Source organism: Macadamia integrifolia, chromosome 7 (genome assembly GCF_013358625.1).
Source record: "Macadamia integrifolia cultivar HAES 741 chromosome 7, SCU_Mint_v3, whole genome shotgun sequence".
Classification (NCBI taxonomy): Eukaryota; Viridiplantae; Streptophyta; class Magnoliopsida; order Proteales; family Proteaceae; genus Macadamia; species Macadamia integrifolia.
In genome coordinates this window covers 28,135,545-28,157,613 of record NC_056563.1, presented here as the reverse complement: position 1 = coordinate 28,157,613, position 22,069 = coordinate 28,135,545, and the positions used below count along the sequence as shown (strand labels likewise).

The following is a 22,069-nucleotide window of genomic DNA, read 5'->3' as shown; positions in this document are numbered from 1 at the left end:
AATTGGGTTTTTTTTTTTTTTTTTGTTCTCAGTATCGGTGGAAGCCGACACAAAGAATAGGAAGGGAAGAGAAAGATGGGGAAGGAATAGGATCCTTCGGCTCTGATACCAAGTTGATGGAGAACCTTAGGGAAGAGAGGGGAGATCAGAGTAGAGGGGGAAAAAGGAGAATCACACTCAACACATTCATTCAATAATCAAAATCACTCTCTAAATCTTCAATCGATTACAACCAATATATAGGAAAATAGGAACATGAAATTAAAAACTTAACTGAAATGGAAACTAGCCTAAACTAGGAAACAACTATAAAAAGGAAACCAAAGCAAGGAAGTAAATCCTACTCCTATGTTCAAGTCTGGAAAATAAAAGCATGAAATAAAATACTAAGTAAACTACTAATTTTATTTCCAACCCTTGCTGGACCGAAACCCTGGGCTGGACCGGTTCTTCTTGGCTCTTGGCTTCCAAAGCCGGTCATGCTGGTCCAACCAAGAAAGGGCAGCCGTATCTGCATCAGAGATCCTTGAAATTTTCAGCAAAGATACCCAATAAATCTAAAATAATGTTTTTTTTCCCGTTAGCATTAGAAAACTATTTTAATACCCCGAAGAAAAATCCAATTAGGCAGCGTGGGAAAAAAAGGAAAGGAAAAGCAAAACAAATGCCCTCAAAAGAACTAGGGCTTTAACAATACAAAGGAAGAAATAAGTTGGCCAGTAAAGAACTAGGGCGGCTTTAGAGACGCCAACGGAGTGAAGGACAGCTAATGAAGTCACAAAACAAGAGGTTGCGGGACCAATGTTATGTTTAAAGAATAGGGATAATATTCCTTTATTATTGGGTTCATTGTTCATAATCATTTGTGTGACGATACTAGAATCTTAAACCAGCGCCTACAAGAGGATGTGAGAAGATGAAGAAGGAAGGAGAGAGATAACAACGGAGGAGGAAATCCTAGTGCCACGATAGGATTCAGAATGGTCTCTATCGTGGCCTAGGTCCATTACTTATAATGTATTAAAGAGTCCTACTAAAAGTCAATACAATCAAAGACTAAATAAACATCAACAACTCAACATGACTTTAACACAAACTACGACTCACATAGACTTTAGACTTTAACATAGACTTAGACTTCCCCCTCAAGATGGAGTATATATATATATATATATATATTAGGCTCCAGCTTGAAACAACAGAGATAGACATAACCAGCAGAACCCAACTTGAAAAGATAACCAAATGCAGAAGCTCATAGTCAAGCAACACCACCTTCCAGTCGCAACACAATCATAAGCACGTCAGCAATCAGCACATCCATAGAAAAATAACTCTGCATCACAGAACTCCAGATAACCATAGAATGGCAGAGTATACCAGCCGCAGGCCAAAATATAACAACGGCAGCACTAGCAAAATCCCAGAACATAGCAACAGGGGAAGACAAAATAAATCATCATTGCGGGCTAACAATCTTCAATAGGAAGATTAATAACAATCTCACTACTGAGACAGAGGAAATAACCTACACAAAGAAGGCAGGCAAAAAATCTTCACGAGGAAGACATAAACAGGCCAGCAACAAATGCAATCTTCAATACGGGCAACAAATATGTATTCGTCAATAATATATGCAATCTTCAATATGGAGTCCAATCTCCCCATCACATGATCAAATAATGAATGCTACGGAGACAACAAAGGATAACCCATCATCATATGGCAGCAATAACTAGCAGCACATAAACCCCATAATCAAGCAGTTGCAGCAAATAAGATCCCAGATCAGTCAGATTTTAATAAATCTGAGCAAATACAAATAACCTTCAAGAGTATCAACAGCAAAATAGTGTCTTTGCAAGGAAGAACCAGTATCCAATATAATATAAACAAAAGTGTAGCATCCACAATAAGAGAGAGCCTGAAATCTTCATACGAAAGTAGATAACATCGACTGAATAGTGAATAAGAGAGAACCAACGGTATACCAGCATCAAAATCCATCAATTCAACCCCAACCTGATGCAGTCTATGGGTCCACATTGGGTTGCTATGGGCCCACCAAAGTGATAAAATTGCAAAAATACAAGACCAATGACAATTCTGGTAACGGTTTAGGACCCCTTTGGTATAGAAACAAAATCTGGGACTAATCACAAAAGTACAGTTGAAAGAAAAGGACTTTTTGGAATGTCAAAATGTAATGGGGAAAGGACAGAAATAAAGTCGAGACAAGTGGAGCAATCTCCCCAGTTCCAAAAAAATACGTTTGGAGCCGCTATGGGCCCATCCAAACAAGTTACAACCCAATGATAAGCAAGCAGTGGCAGTACTGTAATCAAACAAAATCTCAAGGGTTCTTGCAGTGATATAAAATGGAAGTAGTAGGGATACAATGGTGATTAGTAAATAAAGATTAAGGATAAAATTGGAACTAAGATAAATAAGGACAAAGGGGCTGATTTAGAAGTAGTACGGAGGGGCAATTATGGGATTCATGAAATAAGGAAATAAAGACACCATGATATGTGTTGTCTTCAACCTCCCTATTGAGAACCAGGGGGCAGTAACCAGACTTGGTTACCAAAGGAGGCAGTGGAACACAAACAGATTCAAGTTACGTGAACGTACACGACACAGTACACACAAATAGAAGGAAGAGTATGCAAGGCTCATACGGCTCGCATGTGATTAACAGCCATAGAAGATGGCAGGAGTTGATGGAGACAGCAAGGTAGAAGCACACAGCAGTAGCAGCAGAGGTGAACAGTAACAGCTATGAAGTCAACATTAGATGACCAGGAACAGGGGAAACTGGCAAGCGCAACCTCACGTTATGTCCATTGTTTAATCACTGTTTGGACTGCCAGTGTTAAGCATATAGGTGATTGCTCTTTCGATAGAAAAAACGTTGATACTTGTGGAGTTTGTCTCAGTTGGCATGCTTTCAATTGAGCCACCAAAAAAGGACAATTCCTAAATCCAAGGAAACTAAAGGACGCAAAACTAAGACTCCCAGGCTGACCGTTTTAAGGAGAGTTGAGTGCTGAACCCCGTTACGGCGAAGAAGGGTTTCGCCGAGGCTGGTACACAACACTTACTTCTTCAATCTAAGCTTAAGCTAAGCAACGTATACTTACTTGCCTATTCTTATTCTTAGTTCTTCAATTTAAGCGTAAGCTAAGCTAAGTACACTTGCCTATTCTTATTACATGATTGATAAAAGAAAGATGGGAGCGGCGTGAGTATTTGGCACCAGCATAAACAGGCAGCAGGGATCATGGCAACGGATGCAGCAGCATGAAAAAAAAAAGAGCAGCATAAGAAACTCAATATATTCATTTTTTTTTTCCTTATTTCTCTTCTTCATTGCTCTGATACCATGCAACGGTGCTAGAATCTTAAACCAGAACCTACAAGAGGAAAGGAGAAGAAGGGGGAAATCCTAGTGCCATGATAGAACGGTCTCCATTGTGGCCCTGGTCCATTACTTATAATGAATTAAAGAGTCATAAATTAAACAACAATGACTAAACATAGATTAAGACTTCCCCCTAACAGTACATTGTTTAACAATTTGGTTTACATGTTCCATAGGGGTTGGGCTCCAATGGTCTTTCCTTTGGACCCTAGTCTGTATCTTCATTTTTCACAATAAAATTGTGATTTGTCCCACCCCCCAAAATAAAAAAAATTTATCACAGATGAAAAAAAAAGAAGGTGGAACTAGGAAGCAAGAATGGAAGTTTTATTTTGAAAATTTTTCAGAATAGAAAACAGAGATAGAACAGGCAACGGGAATGGAAAAAAAACCCCACTTCTTCCTGTAGGACCTGTACGGATACAATGAAGGAGAAGACTTTGACTAGGATCCTCACCTTTCTAGCTGTGAGGTGCGATTGGGAATGGTTCCAGCTTTATGATCCAAATTCACTCAATCCTACTGGAGAAGAAGATTCAACCCAAAATGAGGATCATGCCCAAACATATTGTGATATACTAGACTCATCAACCATGTATGCCACTTCCATGTAAGGAATTCAAGGTGGGGATTGTTCCATAGAAGATGATTTACATCAGACTTGGCAGAACCTTGAGGCTATCTTATTCTATCAAGAGATTTATTATTGACTCACCAATTTACTTGTCATTCTCAAGTATGCTTAAAATAGCAAACTCTAAAAATTGCAAATGACTCAGCAAGATGCCCAGAGGACATCAACCTAGTACATCCCAGATTCTCAGAGAGACATTAAAGTATCTTTTCTTATTTTGATTAAAAATATCTCATTTAATGTATCTTTTAATCAAAACAGGACAACAGGTTGAACTTAATTTTGCTTAATTACGTGACCAAAGTTTGGCAACTATAACCACCAATTCCATAAGTTTGATGATACAAAGCAAACATGAGAAGAACAAGTTCAATGCCATTAAGAACGGAAGAGATATAAGAGTTAAGCCTATTCAACATCAACATAAGTAAACAATATGAAACTAACAACTCAAAAACCAACAAACATTTTTAATGAATAAAAACCAATATCCATTTGATGGTGATAACATTTTACCTTTTCAAAGCTCCCTTGAGAAACTCCCGTTTAACTTCAAAATGGTAGCAGGTAAATTCAGTTTCCGTATAAGCATTTGATGAACCACCATGCTTTGACAAGTAACTATCATACTAAAAGACAAAAGAGCAAAATTGGAGGCCAGTGATATCACCACTCTAGATATAAAGTGAAATTCAATTCCACATTATCATGAATAAATCTACACAACTCAGAACTTGCATAAACTGTTAATGCTTTACCCCACAAATTATCACATGATGATTTTAGCAAAGAATCTCACAGCTGTTATGATGTACTAATAGGTTGCATCTACCTTCATGTGACCATTTAAGAGAAAGCAAGAGAGAGAAGAAGAAGAACAGTACGATGAAAGGTTGGAGTAAACAAACTTCACCTAAGCAACATCTTACAGTATATATGAATTTTATTTTACAGCATGCAGATGTGGAAAACATGCCCCTTATCAAAAGCATGAAAAAGAAGGGGCTGCCTCTGGATTTGCCACAAACTGATACAATTTATACAGGTAATTTTCCAAAACAATTGGGCGAATTCAATATTGGTCTCAGAATAGAATGTACAAAAAAAATATTGACAAAAGGATGACTTTTTGAGGGCATTAAGAAATTCCATTGAAAAGTTTGAATGAAAAATTGACCTCCATATAGGCCACCAAACAGCTGGAACCTATAGTTATATTGGTTAGAGACTCGAAGTTGTACAGAAATCAAGTACAGCCAAAAGAACATAATAATGTATCTTGGTGAAAAATTTGTTACATGGAGTACTATATTTTATGGCACCGTTTGACAACGTTCCGTTTCTGCCGTTTCTGCGTTTTCTTGTTCCCAGAAACGGAGAAACAGCCTAAAAAGCATTTGATAAAGTTGTTCTGTTTCACCCGTTTCTAGAAACATAAATCAAAATTTATGCCTATTTACAATTCTAGAAACGACTTTGACAAAACAAGTCAGACTTGTTTCGTCGTTTCTAGAAACGAATTTGAGAGGAAAAAAAGGCTGTTGTGCCTGATAAATCTCTCAACTATTTAAACCTAAAAAGAGGCAACCGAACCTCTCTCCCTTTTGGGCATCCGATGATACTATTGGGTTTTTAGTGGCATTATGTTTGCAAAATTTTGAGAAACAGGTTTATCAAACACCAAAAAATCCATTTTTGTTTCTGGAAACGTGAAAAGCTGTTTCTGCTGTTTCTAGACACAGAAACAACAGAAACATTATCAAACGGTGCCTATATTTCTGCTATTTTAATGTTGTTATGAAAAAATGTAAAAGAACGTAATTGGAGCCAGTTGTTAGACCATGCCAAGAAGAATGTAATCATGCATTCTTGGCTTGTATATCATCAATATATAGCTTATCTTTACCATATTCCAGATTTTTAATAGATTCATTTAAAAGTTTAAAATGTAGGTTCTCTTTTTTTCTTGGAGGGGGGTTGGGGAGGGGAGTAAATGATTGATTCGTTTTATGTACTTAATGTTAGGCAATTGCGTCCTTGACTTAGCCGTTGATGGCTTTTTAACAGCTCTATTTTTAAACTTGGTTTTAGCACAGTTAGAAAATTTAGAACGGAAAAGATATGGTATGGGATATGTTTGGGTATTATTCGAATTGGATATTAGAGGGGGAAAAGAGTTGAAATTCAAATGTAGATGGCAAAAGATCAAAATGTATACATTCAAGTGTCTGTTTATATTTTAAAAACTCAGAAACAAAAATCTTTCTGAGGATACCGTTCTGTTATACTAGCTTATTGCAAAGGAAAGTGATAGTATTAGTTCCAAGAGACATGTGAACCATGTCAATAAAAACAGGCCTACCAGAAGGAAAAAAAAAGCCCAAACAAATGACAGAAATAAGTTATCAACTTTATTGCTACGGGAAGATAAAAAAGCAACAGGTTGGTTCAAGAACGAACAACCACCTACTGTTTGACGTGAAGAACCATGGAGTACCCACCAACTACATGTACAGTACAAGGCCAGCATTGAAGGAGAAAGAACCAGCCCAGTCAGATCCATAATTAGGCCAACTAACTTGAGTTATAACAAGCCTTACTAGCCCACATTAGGCCATGACTTAAAGTTATAGTAAGGCCCATACTTGGGTCATACACTGGTCAGAACTTAAGCCCATGTATAGCCATCGGCCAGCAAGATTTTAAGGATCTTTTTGGCTGATTGTGTGGGCTCATGTTGCTGCCACATGTGGAGTTACTATAAGTTATCTAAGTTACTATTTTGTTTTAGCTTCTATTGTGATTCAATTCCCATTAATGTAGAATCTTAGTTACAGTAATAGCAAATAAGAGCCCCTTCTACTTTAGTAAGCTTCTATTTTTTTGTAGTAGTATTGGACAAAGTGGCTTGGCAACAAAGTAACTTTCACGAATGGGAAGGTTTCTATTCTTTGCAGCTGTTGATTGGTTATTATAAACTGACTGTCTAAATGACACCTCTACAGTTGTATTTAGAACTTGATACTTTCATTTGATTACCCCTTGTCTTATTCTCAAAAGTTCTTTAAGTCAAGAATAAAAAAGGGTTTTCAAGAATAAGTTGAAAGTGACTTATGACTATGTCATTGTATTGCACATTTTTAAGTATACATGTGAAATGACAATATTTACCCTCATTGAAAAGAAAAAAAAGTGTGCTATTGAAAAAGGGCAAAAAAGTAGGTTTCAAATATTTGACATCTTAAGGTGTCGATAAGCATATCCCTATTATAAAGAAGAGGGGCAAGCTGCCCACGATTTTGTTGCTTGAAAAATTTCTCCTTTGTGAAAATGGCTGCTGTGGTGAATCATTTGCCAGTTCCTAGGTGATGAAACCTAAGCTGGTTAGTGGTGAATCTAACCATAGGCTTGGTGGTGATACCAAGTCATATCCCCTCTTCCTTAGCTCATCTTCTTCTTTTCTCCTTCTCCTATTTCACAATTCTGTCGATTCCAGCAACCATTCCTTCTCCTAACATGGCTATCATTAGGTATCTTTCAATCCTTTTTATGTCTTATTCTTATTTCTTTATTGTATCTATTTGTTAATCACCTTCCTGCAGATTTTCGACCCGGTTTTTCCATCCTACGGCTTCTGATCGCTCTTTATTTTTGGTTGCTGTTTTGTCTTACTGTTGCAGCACATCTACCTATCAGTTGGACCTCTTATTTTGTGGAGTTACTCATCCCTATTAGGGATCCATTCGACCAAAGTTTGGAGTTCATTGGAATTCCAGATAAGTTTTTACAGATACAACCATTGCATCAACCCTTGGACCATAATGGAACAAGATAAGATGACCAGGAACTAGGTTTCGGGCATGTAAATTCATAATACATACCTGATATATGTTGATAAACAGAAGTGATAAGTATAAATAAGTAGAACAAAGACCCAATTTTCAGATATAAAAAGTGAGAGAAAAGGCTCAGATATAGAACATAGAATTTAGGACTGATCCTCAGGGGAACTCAAGTTACTCAACTGGATTGACTAAAACTCCAATTGAATTTCCCTAAGGATCAGGCGTATGGAAATAAATCAGGAGGCACAAATTCATCCCACTGAAAGAACTTTGATCATGTCAGACTCTGGTCAGTATTTTCAGATTATGTAATAGGGGCCGAACAGAAGCAACTCTTAGGACTTCTTAACAGAGAATATGGGGCCAGAATAAGAGGTGCTAAATAATACAAATTCAAAGAACAGAGATAGGAACTGAAACAGATCAAAACTAATGGATTAACATAAGTTGGGGAAAAGAGTTTGAGAAAACCAGAAACAGAGCATAAGATTAGAGAACAGGGTTTAAAGTCTGTGCAACAAAGAGTTGAGTTTCTGACCCATCAATATACTCTAAGATTGAGCTGAAGCGAAACCAAAAGAATAGACCTAGGGAGACCATCCCACAAGTGAGGAATTCACCGCTAGGCTCTAAGAACCTAATTAATCAACCTTAGGGTTGCTAAGAAATTCAGTTCCATCACCATGAATAAACAGAGATTATCTTCCTTCAATAATGATATTTGCATCCCCAGTAGACAGTGTACATAAGTATATCTAGAACTCTTAAAATCAAACTCCTACTATGAAAAGAGCTTTCCTAATTCTAATACAGCTCAAACCACCACTTATTTGACCAATAATAGACTAAAAAGAGAATAGTTGAACTTCTAAAGTGACTAGGAATACTAGAATTGTACAATACTGATGAAACTAGAATGAAACAAACAATTTGACTTTCAAACTCCTAATGCTACTAGGAGAAGACTTGAATCTTGTAAATCTAACTTCCACCCATATTATAAACCCATAAAGTAGCACACATTAAGAAAAAAAAAAAAACATTGGATAAAAGGCCCAATACATAGATAACCATTGTTCTGCACCAGGGAGAGTTAGAGGGGCTTACGTGGGAGCAAAAGTCTACAGGATTGTTTGGAAGATCCTTACTAGTAATGCAATGGGAAGATTGGGAGAGACTTACCATTGCAGGAGCTAGATCGATCAGACTGTTGATGATGACCTCACCAGCGACAAAATGAGAAGCCTGAGAAGGATGGACAACTCACAGCGACAGAAGAAGAATGCAACAGGAAGGAGGGGTGCAATGGGAGGGCAGGGACAAGGCTACACTACCTCAGAGAGGGAAGAAAATTGCAGAAATCTGGAAACCGTTTGTCTTTAACTAATTCATTTACTATTCATAATAAAATCTTTCTGTTCCATACCTTAGAATTTGAGACAGCAAATAGATTTTTTTTTATTAATGATGATTAATATATAGCAACTATATTGCATAACATTCAGGTTTTCTAACAATGGACTTGAGTAAGACATGTCTATCTATGATTTTTCAACCTGCTACATCTGGTTCTATTGTTTTTCTAGCAAGGGATGTCATAGACGCTCTATATTTGTTCAGAAAAGCATAAACCTGCAGAACAGACTCCCCAATTAGATTTCAAAATCACAAAACCATTTTGCTTGGTTTTCTTTGGATCTAATTCTTCCAAAATGTCTAGTTATGCTTGAATTAGCTTCCAAAAAGTTTACTGAAAAATTACAAGATATCCTATGATTTCCAATATTTCTCTAAATTTTACCTAATTTTGCTGATTCGCCTAAATATTTCAATTTCACCAACTAGCAAAATCAACCTATTTGTCAAATTCTGATTTCTTCTCTCCAATTTTAATTGTAGAAACTAAAAAACTGAAGATACAATGATATAATAATGAGTCCAGTTGGTTCTAAGCAGAGTAACTCACAGACAATAGCAGCCAATAGAGTAACACCAACTAGGCAAAACTCCCCAGTAGAGACATAGAACAAGCAACAAGATTTTATAACAGCAGTATAGAAGTAATAAAACTCAATGAAGATTCAAAGGAATCCTCTATTTCGCCAACCAAAGCAAAAATTAATTCCCATATCTTCAAACTCTTTATATAAATTTTGACCACTTAAAAAAATCAGAAACTTTGTTCAAAGCTGAAACTCTTACTCTTAGAAACTTAAAGCATTCACTGCCCATCCAAAATTGATCAGGAAGGTAGATTTAAGGTAATTTTGTCTCCAAGGTTTAAGCATCCTTGGATACCGATCCATATTGTATCTTTAGGTACCGATATGATACTTATTAATAAAAAAAAAAAAAAAAAACGAATTGCATAGTATTGATTGATACAACTTGAGATGGGTTGATACTCGCATTATGGATACATTGGTTCATTTCATATTTTTTTTGTATTGCACGTATGTTCAGTCTCATCATCTTGGTTGCACCTTTACCTAAGACCACTTCCAACTCTGAGTTTGAACTAGTCCGCAGCTCTCTATGGTATTAGACTATTAATACACATAAAACACCTCATCATTTATATCAATTGAATACAATTTGCCCGTAGTAATTTGTTCTCCCTTTAATACACGATATATTTTACATATTGCTTATTTATAGTGTTTTATGTTTAAAGCTGTATTTTGCATGCACCCTGATGTAGATCGCAGGAACAAGGCCCCAAAACCAGTTCAGACCGGTTGTGTGATGTGACTGCTGTGGGAGGCAGCCTGGTCTGGTCTGGCTTGGTGCTTGATTCTTGATTGGTTCAACCCAATTACAACTTGGAGAAGATTTGAAGAAGATTCCCTCTTGATTCATGGGCCCCATGGCCAGCTCGCATGGAGGAGTTTATGCTTGCAAGATTTTAGGAAATCTTTGATTGATGTAGTTCTATTTTCATATTTCCTTGTAATAGTTAGGACGATGTCATCTAGTGATGCGGATCCGGGTTCCAAAAGTCGGAATCGGATCGCTTATGGGCCCACAATCAACAAATAATTCAATTTAAACAAACCAGTGGCAGTTATGTAAATAAACAGATTATTAATGAGCTGTTTGGAAGAGGGGACTTAAAAGGAATTAATAGTGATTTGATGAGGCTACAATAGGAAGTGAAATAGAAACAAGGGATATGAAAGAATTAGAGACCAAAAGAAGGGCATAATGGTAAATCAGAATTAAGAGACAGAAAAGGGGTAACTCATGATTGAGTTATCTTCTTCCTAGGACCCAAAACAGGGGCGGAAAGGTGGGACAGCTTCAAATCGATAGAAGTTCCTCAGCAGGTCTCGGTTTGCTCTGAAACTTCAAGCGAGGATTCCCAAGGAGGTGCTCTAACAAGCCCACAAAACTAACCTTGGAATCTGCAAGTTGGAAGGCTGCGGGAGGAACCTGAAATAGGACCTGGCAGAAGCTTGGGGTTCAGTCCTGAAACCAGTCTTGTAACCCACCGCAGAGGAGGACTTTGGAGGTGATCCTCTGGGGTCTGAATTGCCTTCAAGGTAAGAGCCTTCAACCAAAATTTCAGAGTCAACCGGTACAGAACAAGGATGCAACAAGCTCTTGTTCTGTGTTAGGTATCACCGCCCAGCAAAGATGGTGTCTGGTAACCAGTAACAGGGAATACAGAAACAGGGAAAGAAGAGAGGAGAGGGGAAGGAAACCAGAATAATAAAAGGAAGAAGAGAATGAAAAGAGAAAGAAGAGAAGAAATTGGAAAATTTTAGAGGAAGAAGGGGGAATCGAGAGAATCGACAGCCATGGTTTCAAAACCAAAAAAACTTTCAAATTTCTATTCTTCAAAATCTAAAAACTAAACTTCTCCATCGTTTACATATCCAATATAAAAGAAAAATCAAACAATTAATGGCAACTACTGAAAAGGAAACTATTCTAAAATTAGAAGCTAGCTAAATTCAAAGGAAATTGTTTCTTAAAAAAAAAGAAAATCAAATCAAAAGATTTTTTTTTCCTAAGTCCATCGGCCAACTGCATCATCTAGCTAGTTTCTAATTTTAGTTTTTTACTTTTAGAAAGTAGGAATTCTAATTTATTGGGTTTCTATCTTTGTAAAAGGGAGGGATTTGATTAGATTTGTAATTAGTTTCCAAATAGGATAATATCTAGTTGTAAGGGGATTCATTTTCTTTCTATAAGGAATGACCCAATTTTGTAATCAATTTAAAGTTTATAAATAAAGGAAGAAGGCTGATCTACAGCCCACGATTGAACGAAAAAAAAAATTTTGTGCTAGAAAACTGTGAGATGCAGTGCTGTGAGAGACAGCTTGGGAGAGATGCCCTAGGGAAGAGTAAGATACTCAACCCAACCTATCCCCCTTTCCCATCTATCTTCTTCTTCTCCTTCACTTTTTTTGTTTATTTTTTTCATCTTTACATTCTGTTACTAGTTTCCCATGACACCATCAAATCTAGATTTCTGGACAACAAGTTTCTTGGAGATTCTATCAGCTACTGGAATATCGATCCTACTATATGGTCGGTTCTTACCTAGAACCACTATAACATTAATTGGTATCAGAGCCAGAAGGGCAGCAGACGGCATTGATGATTGTGGAGTCTACTATCCACTAGAAGATGATCATGCGAGCTTGATTCAACAACTCAACCAAACTCGTGGACGATTTTTTTTTTTTTCCAAAATGAGGAAAGCTGATGTAGATCGTAGGAACAAGGCCCCAAAACTAGTACGGACCAGTTGTTGGATGCAACTATTGTGGGAGGCAGCCTGGTCTGGTGTGGCTTGGGTCCTGGTTCTTGATTGGTTCAACCCAAGTACAGCTTGCGTGAGAAGATTTGAAGAAGGTTCCCTCTTGATTTGTGGGCCCCATGGCTAGCTCAGATGAAGGAGTTTAAGCTACAAGATTATAGGAAATCTTTGATTGATGTAGTTTCCATTTTCATATTGATTAGTTTCTAAATAGGATAATATCTAGTTGTAAGGGGATTCCTTTCCTTTTCATGCAAGGAAGGACCCAATTTTGTAATCAATTTAAAGTTTACAACTAAAGAAAGTTGATCTACAGTCCACGATTCAATAAGAAAGAAAAAAGCTTTGTGCTGGAAAACTGTGAGAAACAGCTTGGGTGAGATGCCCCAGGGAAGAGTGAGATATTCGACCCAACCTATCCCCTTCCCCATCTATCTTCTTATTCTCCTCTACTTTTTCTGTTTATTTTTTCATCTTTAATTTATGTTACTAGTTTCCTTCGACACCATCAAATCTGGATTTTTGGACAACAAGTTTCTTGGAGATTCTATCAGCTATTGGAATATCAATCCTACTGTAAGGTTGGTTCTTACCTGGAACCACTACTACATTATACCTTTTGCATTTATATGCGGTTTTTGACCATTTTTATGTGTATCTTTAGCATATCTTGTGTCTCACCAATACGATACAATATCTCTCTTAAAATCACCCTTCCAATACGACACCTATCTACCTGATACTGATACTTAAATCCTTTGTCTGTCTCACACATTTAGACCATTTTTCCTATTTATAAAATTCCAAAAGTACCCCTCAAGGTACCTATTTTATACATAGTACCCATTATAATCTGGTTCCATACCAGTAAATCTGTAATAGTATATCTGTATAATATTTATTTTCCTATATATTCCAAATGGGTAAGAAGCCTAATTGACATTCTCATTAATATTCTTATGGTGAATTGGTGATGCAGGACTGGAAGAGGCAATATAATTTTTGACAGTCATTCGAACAACAGAATCAATCACTTAAAAAGAGCATGTATGCTAGCAAACCTCATTTTCATCTGGAAATTCAGTACTACCCATAAAAAGCATGTGTTCTGCAAAACATAAAAGTTGAAATTTGTAAGGACCGCTTGCCAATCAAAGCTTGGAACACTTTCAAGAAAATTTTCTAAAGTGTCGTGTAAATAACAAATTAAATACAAAACGTGACATTGTTAGTTATATAATAATTAGTATTTTTCTTCTTCTTTTTTATTTTAATATTTTTTCCCCCTTTCATCTTTCAAACCCCAACCCCACCCCCCCCAAAAAAAAAAATTTTTTTTTCTGGAGGGCCTAGTTAAGAGTTTTAATCCAAATTGTATAACCAATACAATCTAGGAAAAAGCCCAAAGATTAAAGAAGTAAACTACGGTTGGAAAAATCTTTTCAACAGCCCATCAGTTTGCTTTCTTTGCAGTTGATCAGCCAAACCTAACCATTTTGGACAACTTCCTTATTTCTATTTTCTTCAATTGTAATTCTCAACACAAACAACCAAGATTGAATATTAACTTGGATTTGATCGATTAATTGAACCACTTCCCTGGATTAACCTTCTAGTTGAATTTGAAATTTGAATGGACAATGGGTGCTCAACAGAGTCTACTTCCTCCTATTATGCACGACACCCAGCATTTTCAAACAAAAGACAATCTCATCTCGAAAAAATATTCAAAAGGGTGCGGTGTGTCCCCTTAGCTAAATTTTTAACTCTGCATTAATGTAGAGCTAAAACTCAGCACCCTAACCCCATACAGGATCACAGAAATAAACCCAAAGCAGGTACTGATTTCAGATTTGGTAACAGTATGCATAAACTTGTAACAAACAGCAGGTAATGATGGATTAAAATCACCCTCCTTATAACCCCTAACAATGCCTAACAATGGTAGAGAATAATCCCAGCAAAGTGATAACAAACAGCAACACTATAACCCTTATTGCTGGCAATACTAGGGTTCAAGAAACCTGAGAACAAACCATATTCAAGAAGCACTGCAGCAGTGGATGAAAGGAGATGAATCCATGGTTCAAGGTTTTGACCAATACCATCAAAATTTCCCACATTTCCATGATATCCCAGGACTTCGATACCAAATACAATGTGACTTTTAAAAGTCACTAGTTTCGACAAGTATCGACCAAAATCCCCACATTTCGATCGAAATGTGGGTATTTTCCTTGAAATGTGGGAATTTTTTAGTAGACCAATGGGTCAACCTTTATAGAACCATCTTACAGGGAAACCAAGCCTTCTTATTTCAAAATTTCGACCCTCTCCCCTGATTTCTTCTCTATGAAGTAGGAAACTTGGGTAAACACTCAAGATTTTGCCCTTGTGCCATCAAATCTCCATTCTAAGCTTGGAACTTGCATATTAATAGAATGTCTACCCAAAGAAGGAAGCTTGGACCAAAAAAACAAATCTCATCTTACCCAAACCTTTTGTGCCATCATTTGAGAGCACTGGTTCATTTGGATATGGTGGTGGGTATGGGCAGCAAGGATTAAAGTGTCGGTATCGGTCATCGTATCGGTCGGCCAAAATTAAGATTCATATCAGAGATACGCACATAAATGGATAGGAAACACTTTTTTATAGACTTTTGCATAAAAAAATAGTTAAAAAAAAAACTATAGATAACATGTATTATGCATAAACACTAAATTGAGAATATCGCACTAAGAATCCAAGGTTTATAGTTATCTCATAAATGTAAAATCCTTGTTCCCAACCTTGATTTCCACTTTAGTTAGAGAGAAAAAATGACTGACAGCAACTTTGGAACAAAAACCCCTCAAAAAATCATGTTTTTCTGAAAAATTACCCATCTTGGTCGTTATATGATAGTATCGGTATGTATCGGCATACCATACGCATCGATACATACCGAAACGTACTTTTCACCTCAATTTTTAATTTTTCATAGAGTATCGGACCTATCGGTACGTATCAATATGTATTGTATCGTATCGGTGGTGTATCAGTATGTATCGTAGGATACATATTGATACAAAAGGATTTTAAAAAATCCATTTCTCGTATCGGTAAGGTCCGATATAGATACGTATCAGCCGGTACGGTACGGTACGATATGTACCAATACTTTAAACCATGATGGACAGTATGGTGAATCTTCTACTTCATTTGGACAAGAGGGTAGTTTAGGTGGTGGGTCATCTTTTGTTGATAGTATCTTCGGGTATCCATCCCAACCTCGTGTGCCACGTCCACATCTTATCACTGTGACTGAGCCATTCCCTAGGATGGGATACCTAGCTAATGTTGATGATGCATCTGATAGATGGGGAGTGATGGACTACCAAAACAATTGGTTCCAAAACATGTAATGGGACTCATATGTGGTGCATTCAAAGGAGTGGCTATAACATCTTCAGTGGTACGTAGCTCATGGATTGGAACCGCCTACACACTTTACTTGGAATTGACTGTTGAGTGTTGACTGTTGATTGTTGACTGCTGATTGTTAACTATTGAGACTTGGGAGATAACTCACAATTATGTAATATTATTATTTATTTTGGATCCTTACATTATGTTTTGTTTGTTTTAAACTTTTAATAATGTATTTCACATTTTTAATTAGTAACTTATATACGTATTTATGTAGTATAATTTCAGTCAACTCAACGTACATTAACAAACTTTGCTCATACCACAAGTATGACTTTAGGTGTTTCTTTCATTAAGAAATACTTAAAATAGGACGTACACAAAAAATCAAGCAAAAAAAAAAACACATTTTGGGGGTCGAAACCAAAGTTTCCACCAAACCGGAAAAATTTCCCTGGTTTCCTCAAAATTTCTCAGATTTCGACCAAAATTTTGGTCTCCTCAAGGGTCAAAACCCGATATTTTGAACTTTGGATGAATCTACCATCTAATGGAGGAGTTAGTTGGTGATCAACCCTCAAAATACCAAGCCAAACTGATGGCTCAATCTGAAGATCTGTCGGAACTTGATTTAGGGTTGAAATAGGAGACTTCTTGGATCATACAAACCAGACCTCAGCACAGGCCCAAACCCTGGTCGAGTGGGGCTCCCAAGGGGTTGCTTTGGTCCTCAAAAATTAATCAACTTCTGATGGCAGACTTGGGAGATCCAAGGCTTCGAACGTTTCAGCAAGAAACCCTTCAAAACAGAATCGCAGGTAGGAGATTGCTTCATTCGATCAGCACAATGACCAGCAGTACTTGGATGATTCAATAGAGACTTCAAAGTCTAAATCAGTAGCTTCCACAAGTGACTCGATGGAACTCAGTAGGCCAGAAAATAGAGATCAGGGTATGGGATCAACTGGAGAAGAGAAAGGGGAAGAAGGATAATGGCTATCTCAGCCAAAAGATCTCTCACCTCACTGCCTCTCACAGATTCTCATTGCACAAAGCAAACAAATTCTTCACTCATTAAATTGTGGGGGAGACTCTTAAGGTCCCCTTGTACACATAGCAGGAAACTTTCCTAAATCTGAAAATAGAAAGTATATAAAAGGAAAGAAACTAAAAGCCACTAACAAGAAAGATTGAGGCTTGTTCCCCAAGTAATTACAGACTGAAATGAAAAAAGGAAATAACTTGCCAAAATATAGCTTGCAGCCCAAGCTAACTAAGTCCCAAGATTTGGCTTTTAATTAGCCACAGGCCCACAACACCCAGCCCGCATGGGCTGCCCAGCCTCAGCTGGTTGGCCCTATGGCCCATGGATCTGCCCACTCAATTGGGTTATGGGCCAGACCCCATATGACTCTTGTGGCTATACTTCAAGGCTTCAAGCCCAAGAATTGATCAACAACAGCGGGGGCCCATTTTATTTCTTACACCATGCTTCCCTTCTGAAGGCAAAATGGAACAATTTTACTTGAAGTCATGGATCCAAAAGTTGAAACAGGGGCATATAATCTTTTCTGCCAATACAGTTTTCTGTTATTCATAGGAACAATTTAAACTTAACTCTTTTTTTTTTAATTCTGTACCATAAGTAATATGTAAAAGATTAGGAGATCCTAGTTGTATCTATAGACAACCTAAGCCTAAAGCCAAGCTCCAAATACTATTTAGTCATATGTTAAAAGACATCATTGGATGCTTTTTGCTCTTATATATAATATACAGAACAAGGGCCCAAACATATGAATTTCAGCCTCCAACAAAAGGCAGAAGGTATCTAACCAAGGGGCAGTGTGGTCTTTTTGCCACTCCCTGTGTCTGGGCGTAGGGGTGCACAATGAGGTAGGGATCTTTTTCCCAGATAAGAAAATAAGGGAAAAGGTTCTCTGAGCCTCCCTAAACCCCCACCTTATTAGCCATTGGATCCCCTCTTTGCATTTCAGCAGTTCAATCGGTTTCTGTTGCAATCGACCATAGGAAAATTGTCGATAACCAAATAACCATAGGGGAATGGACCCATCTGGGAATAGCAGTAAAATAAAAATGCAGAAAGTAAAAGAGAAAATAAATGGATAAGGGGATGTACAGCGTACACTATAGTCATTAGGAGGTTATGACCATTAAACCATTGCGGAAACTGGAAAGAGAACAAGTCTCTTAACAATAATCTCACCGGACCATAAACTAAGCAGAAAGTCTGAATCACATAAAATTTTGTAGGCTGAAACTAGACTGCCTTATTTCCAAATCCTAATCAACTCAGAAACTTCTAAAAGGCTTCTACTTGTAACTTGACTTTCTAATAATTAAGACAACAGCAAAACCTAATCCAATTTGAAAAACGAGAATAAATTAACTTGACACTACTAGGATTCAATAACTTAACTACCCACCGAAGATTAAATTCCTAATATACTCCAAACAAAAGCCTATTAGAAATGGTTAAGAACATACTTAAAATCAATACTAACCTCCATACTTTCCAATGATATTAATTTCGTTTTACCAGAAATAGTAAAAACGAACTCATTAAAAAGAGTAACTAGGTTAACAAAATTAGGAATAAATAGGTGGAAGCATCAAATAGCAATTTTCAAGCATACCATACATAGTAAATCTAGGCTTACAAAAAATAATAAAAACAGATTGACCAAGGTTAGTAGTTATCAACATTATAAAAATCTCCCGCTCCCACCCCCGCCCACGCTGACGGATCAAATTTTAAAATAAATTATCGGAACTGTATGAATTGAGTCAAAAGGACAATCCATTTCTTTCCCATCAATTTTGACCCAGTTTCACAACTTATTTTAACTTTTAGTTGCAATCTAATAAAGCTTGAGGCTTTTCAGGGGTTCTAAAAAAAATCAATCCTTAAAATATTATTATTAATATTAGTTTATTACCCAAATCACATTTGGAACAATAAATCAAACATCAACAGATACATTATCAGTTCTTCTTTTCCCCTAATTTCATTTTGCCGGCTCTAGTTTTGTACTAGATAAGATGGCATCTAGCATGAATGAATCAAATCTACTGTCCCATAATAACTAAATGTATTCATATCTCATTATTCTCCATGCAGTCTAGCTTTCTCCACTAATGTAATGGAATTATGTCATCTTCCGTTTGAATGGTTTTTGCCTCCTCCTTTGATATATAAAAAACCACGGAGCTTACGGCATCAGTTGAATTCCCCAAGAATTGTTCCTTCATGTCCTGTCTTTAATGGTTTAAACATATCATATCATTTGTTGTTCATCCAGAAGCTGGATTGAATATAGTTTCTCTATCAACATAGACACCAGAAAAACAGGGAAACGTAATAAAACACAAATGACGAAAGAGGCAAACATAATGTATAATTGGAGTCAAACCTAGAAAGTGGGCAAGACCTTGTGCCTCAAAAGGATCAGAGAAGCTGCCCATTCCTACACACATTGCTGCTGCTGCCTGCAAAACATGTTAATCAGAGAAGATAACCTCCAAATGAATAAACAAGCAACAGGCGCATTTAAATTTTGAAGGACCATAAGTAAGCCTTCATGCCACTTTAAGTTAAACGAGAAAACAAAACAACTACAAGAACACCTCAAACATAGTTGTCAATGCGTCCCATTAGTCACCTAGGCCAGGGCGCCTTGTAGGTGTCGCCTTGCATCCAGGCCCACTTCTAATGCCTTGGGTCGCCCAGATGTTGTGACAACTATGAACTCAACCCTAGAACAATGACCTGAATCAAGAGTAAAAAGGAAAAATCTACACATATGATACCGAATTGAACTCATGTGAATCTTACATGAACTCAGACTGGCTACACATCAGAATAACAACAGTAGAGATTGGGAGAATCCTGCATTATGATTTACCCATGAAGGGCCCCTAGAATTTCTCTCACCTACTAAGGAAGGCTCTTTATCATCCTCATTGAACATCTCAATCCAGTGCTTGCCAAGGTCTGCCAGCTCATGGAAGATTAAGTTGGCTAGTGAGGTTTCCATATGCACTAGTTGTACACGCAGCATTGACATTAGTGCAGAGTTAGTCATTTCACCTTTCAGTTGTTCTTACTTTTGGGTGCTCTAGAAATATATTTGTCTTGGAACCCCACACCCCACCCCCCCAACAAAAAAAAAAAAAAAAACTTTTGCGCACACCAGAGTAAATGAAGCTACGTTGAACCACAAACAAACTTTCATTCAAATGCATTGATTGAAATATGAACTGCTTTCATTCAGACGCATTGATTGAAATATGAACTGGGCACGATATAAGCATTGAAATCTGTCAGAACTCGCAACTTCAATCAAATACATCAATTAAAAAGTGATTGGCTCCAGTTTGGGAAAACATACATTCAAATTATTCAAAGAAATGTATGAAGTAGCGATATGGCCTATAAATGAATATTACTAGACCATAATCGACTTTCGTGCTACTAAGAAAATAAAATAAAGAAATTTCCACTGAACGTTTGGCTGGTAGTTGGGTTACAGGTAAAGAAAATAACCTTTTTAGTCTGTGAATCGTTCTTTTTCTTCTCATCCACTTCCTTGCCTTCATCTTCTTCGTCATCTTCGTCTTCTTCTTCTTCTTCTTCTTCGTCTTCATCGTCGTCTTCCTCATCTTCGTCATATTCACCTTCGCTCTCGGACATATCTTCGTACTCTTCTTCATCGCCATTCTCTAGGGTTTTAGAAGAATAATCAGGAGGACCATCTGGGAATATTTCTGGATCGTGAACGAGAAGAGCACAGAGGCCATTGGGAAGATAGAGAATTCTGTAAAGGCGCTTGTCCATGGGGGACTTTATCACAACATCGTCCGAAGCTGATAGAGAAGAAGAACGCATAACTGCCATTTTCAACTTTCTTCCTCTATCTTCTTCACTTCTTATCTCTCTATAGTAACAGAGAGCGAGAGGGATTTGTATAGATTTCAAAAGCTGCTCTTCTCTGGAAATCCCTACTCTACTCTCCGCGCATCTGACTTCTCGTTTTATAGGTCTATGGTGTATAACTTCTCTGCTGCTGTTGCGTGATACTTGACGCCCACACCAGAGAGCAGCGGGCGCAGCACGCATCACCTATTTGCTACATTTGCAAGCGGCCTTACATAAGGGCCGCCGCAAGGTGCCATCAATCGGTGCTGGGATCGGGTCATTGTTAGACTAGCCGGCTCGGTAACATCACTCGTGAGTGGTGACCAATCGAGATGCCATACCTTGTGGGGCCATTCGACATAGTCGCGTATAGACCACTCCGAGACTCCGAGCAGTCTCCCGGATTGGAACCCGTCTTAGGTTTTTCGTCTTTTAACTGAGATAAACAGTAAGTTAGGCACAGGACGGCAAAGGGTTCATTTCCTGGAGGGGGTCCCTTGTGGTGCAACAGAGGTGGCAGTGTAGATCTAATGGTTCGAACCACTTTGAGGTATGTGTTCGTGTGTTAGGGTCCATGCCTATGTGCTCTTGCATCTGCAAATTTGTTTATTTCTCTACTTAAATTTGCAAGATACACATATGGGGAATCGAATATAGACCATGCCTCTATCCACATAATCCCCAATTCACATAACCATTTGAGCAATCCACTGATGGGTTCAATGGTGCTACTATTGTATAACAAGTATAACACTCAAAGCTACATACAAGTGTGCAAGTTATGTTCACACATGGCTATCGATATTTGCCCGCATTAACAGTGGGTCAATAATACCCCTATTATTTCCTATACCTTATGGATATCATTTTAATCTATTGAACGTGATTGAAAGAAAACTTTGAAATTTAATTATGAGACTAAGTTTTATGACCATGAGAGGCTCCTATGCCACAAACACAGTAACATACAATGACCACTGTGCCCTTACATACAAGTGTGCGTCCATGTGTGTGGGCGCATGGGCCTCTAGTGAATAGAAAACACT

The 22,069-nt window shown here is 37.5% G+C and overlaps 1 protein-coding gene across 2 annotated transcripts in view; it reads right to left on the bottom strand.

Annotated features, from left to right (window-relative positions):
* LOC122083631 (nardilysin-like) overlaps positions 1 to 21,323 on the bottom strand; it is a 47,993-nt gene extending 26,670 nt beyond the window's left edge. Inside the window, exons 1-4 of one of the 2 annotated variants that reach the window (XM_042651499.1) lie at positions 20,652 to 21,323; positions 19,519 to 19,594; positions 13,735 to 13,781; positions 4,575 to 4,687 (exon numbers count right to left, since the gene is read on the bottom strand). In XM_042651499.1, the coding sequence (XP_042507433.1) occupies positions 4,575 to 4,687; positions 13,735 to 13,781; positions 19,519 to 19,594; positions 20,652 to 21,224 (809 nt within the window). In that variant the 5' untranslated portion in view covers positions 21,225 to 21,323. The remainder of the gene's footprint in view (positions 1 to 4,574; positions 4,688 to 13,734; positions 13,782 to 19,518; positions 19,595 to 20,651) is intronic. The other variant, XM_042651500.1, reaches the window with a different exon arrangement.
* Positions 21,324 to 22,069: the final 746 nt, after the last annotated feature.